The sequence below is a fragment of the Penaeus monodon genome, chromosome 17 (assembly GCF_015228065.2).
Source record: "Penaeus monodon isolate SGIC_2016 chromosome 17, NSTDA_Pmon_1, whole genome shotgun sequence".
In the NCBI taxonomy this organism is placed as follows: domain Eukaryota; kingdom Metazoa; phylum Arthropoda; class Malacostraca; order Decapoda; family Penaeidae; genus Penaeus; species Penaeus monodon.
This window is the reverse complement of record NC_051402.1, coordinates 19,738,445-19,740,734: the sequence shown is the minus strand read 5'-3', so window position 1 is coordinate 19,740,734 and position 2,290 is coordinate 19,738,445. Positions and strand designations below refer to the sequence as shown.

Sequence of the window (2,290 nt, the reverse complement as noted above, 5' to 3'; positions counted from 1 at the left end):
TGTACTCCTGGGAAGATTCCTCTGAGGAAGTCTTCACAGGGCCTTGGTATCCGTCCTTTTTGGAGGGTCCCTTGTTCGAGGTCTTCGGAGGCTCTTGGTAGGTGACTATTACAGGTTCCTGGTAATCGGCCTTCTTAGAAGGTTCTTGGTAGCTGAATGCCTTGGAAGGTTCCAGATAATCATACGCCTTGGACGGTTCTTCGTAGGAGGGTTGGGGTGGTTCCTTATATGTCTCAGAAGGTTCTTGGTAAGATATCTTCGTAGTTTCCTCTTGGTATGTCTTGGGAGGTTCTTGATAAGAGACTAGCAGAGGTTCCTGATATCCATCCTTCTTGAGAGGTTCTTGATAGTCGTCTTTCTTGTGAGGTTTCTGGTAGTCGTACCCCTTGGCAGCTTCCTGATAATCGTCTTTCCGGTGAGGATCCTGGTAGTCGTACCCCTTGGCAGGTTCCTGATAGTCGTCTTTCTTGTGAGGTTCCTGGTAGTCGTATCCCTTGGCATGTTCCTGATAGTCGTCTTTCTTAAACACTTCCTGAAAGTCGTATGTTGCAGAAGGTTCCTGGGCGTCGTAGTTTTTGGGAGGTTGATATTCATGCTTGGGAGGTTGCAGTTCATAATATACTTCTAAGGAGTCGTGGGCTTGGGAGGGGCACAGCTGAACTGCCAAGCCTGTGACAGTTGAGAATAATTTACATCAGTCATTCTTCATATCATCTGATAGGAAATGAGTCAGATATAGAGAGGTATTGTAAAGGAAATAAATTACTCACGGATAATTACCAGATAAAACACAAACTGAAATTAACAACAGAAAAAAACAAACACGAATGAACTAACACACACACACATAAACAAACGTAAACAAATCCTCACCCAACACAAGGAGTGCACGGAACGACGCCATGACAAGGTAGAGGCGTAAGAGACGTGTGACGCTGGATGTGTCCGTCACAACCTTATATATGCATCCACGTTGACTGTCCCCTCCTCCTTTTTTCACGTCCTTGGCATATATCATAACGGCGGGATAGACGGGGTGACTTTGCACTTACATTTGTGTCTTTATTGTCCTTGTTATTAAATACGGAAAACACCCTTTTCCTCTCCCCCATCTTCTTTCCTGCTTTTGTCACCTCCCTTATTCTCCTTTGGGATATCTCATGGACTTAATTTTTTTCCCGTTTGTTTGTTTTCTTAATCATAATTACTCTCCTGTTTAATCCCTTTCTCTCTCTCTCTCTCTCTTTCGCTTTCCATTCCGGCTTGTGGAATTAAGTGGCTTTTATTTTCTGCCTGAGAGAGCTAGAGACAATCCGTATTCCGCGAAGAAGTTAGTATCTCCACTTACCTTTAACTCTATTTCTCCTCCCTTATCTTCATTTATTTGTGTTTTGTTTTCTTTTAATTTTCTCTCTCTTCTTTTCGTTCTTTTCCTTATATTTGTCTTCGTCGCTGTGTCTGCCTCCTACCTCCCTTTTCCTCTCGTGCTTAAGTTATTTTTGTTTTGTCTTCCACCCCTCTTCCTTTTTCTCTTCCTTCGTCACCTCCGCCTCTGTCTCCTCCTCCTCTCCCTCTCCTTCTCCTCTCTCTTCCTCCTCTTCCTCCTCCTCCTCCTCCTCCTCCTCCTCCTCCTCCTCCTCCTCCTCCTCCTCCTCCTTCTCCTTCTCCTACGCTTCTTCCTCTTCTTCCTCCTCCGCCTTCTCCTGCTCCCTTTCTTTTTCCTGCTATCCCTTCCCCTCCTCCTCCTCCTAATCTTCCTCTTTTCCCTCCCCCTCTTCTGCTTCCTTCTCCTCCTCCTTTGTCTCCATACTTTCCTCCTCTTCCCCCCTTCTACCCTTCTCCTCCTCCCTTCTTATCTCTTGTTTCCCCTCTTTTTATTTCATCTTCCTCCCACCTCCCTCTCTTCCTTATGCAAATTAACAGTCATTCCCAGTGTGATGATTATCCTATATTTTTTTGTGACTTCCTTACATTCTTCTCTTCTCTCTCTCTTGTTATTATTTCATTATTGTCTATTCTTGTCTAATTCTGTTTTCCTATTTTGCTCTTCCATTTTTACATTGTCTTTTTATTTCATTTCGATTATTTTACTTCTGTGGTTTTATTTCGTTTTTTTTTCTTCATCATTGTCATTATCTTCATTTTTTTTTCTCTCGTCCTCTTTCTCCCTCCTTTAATCTGACTTTTTTTTTTCTTTTTTTTCTTTTTTTTAGCCTCTCCTGTCCACCTCCTTCTCTTCCCTTTCATCGCCACATTCTTGTTCTCCTTCTTCCTGCTACTATTATTTTCC

General features: G+C 43.1%; 1 protein-coding gene across 1 annotated transcript in view; it reads right to left on the bottom strand.

Annotated features, from left to right (window-relative positions):
- LOC119583604 overlaps positions 1 to 1,404 on the bottom strand; it is a 2,910-nt gene extending 1,506 nt beyond the window's left edge. The window contains exons 1-2 of the mRNA XM_037932182.1: positions 874 to 1,404; positions 1 to 669 (exon numbers count right to left, since the gene is read on the bottom strand). The exon at positions 1 to 669 is cut by the window's left edge and continues 1,506 nt beyond it. Of these exons, the coding sequence (XP_037788110.1) occupies positions 1 to 669; positions 874 to 1,018 (814 nt within the window). The 5' untranslated portion in view covers positions 1,019 to 1,404. The remainder of the gene's footprint in view (positions 670 to 873) is intronic.
- Between the last annotated feature and the right edge of the window lie 886 nt (positions 1,405 to 2,290).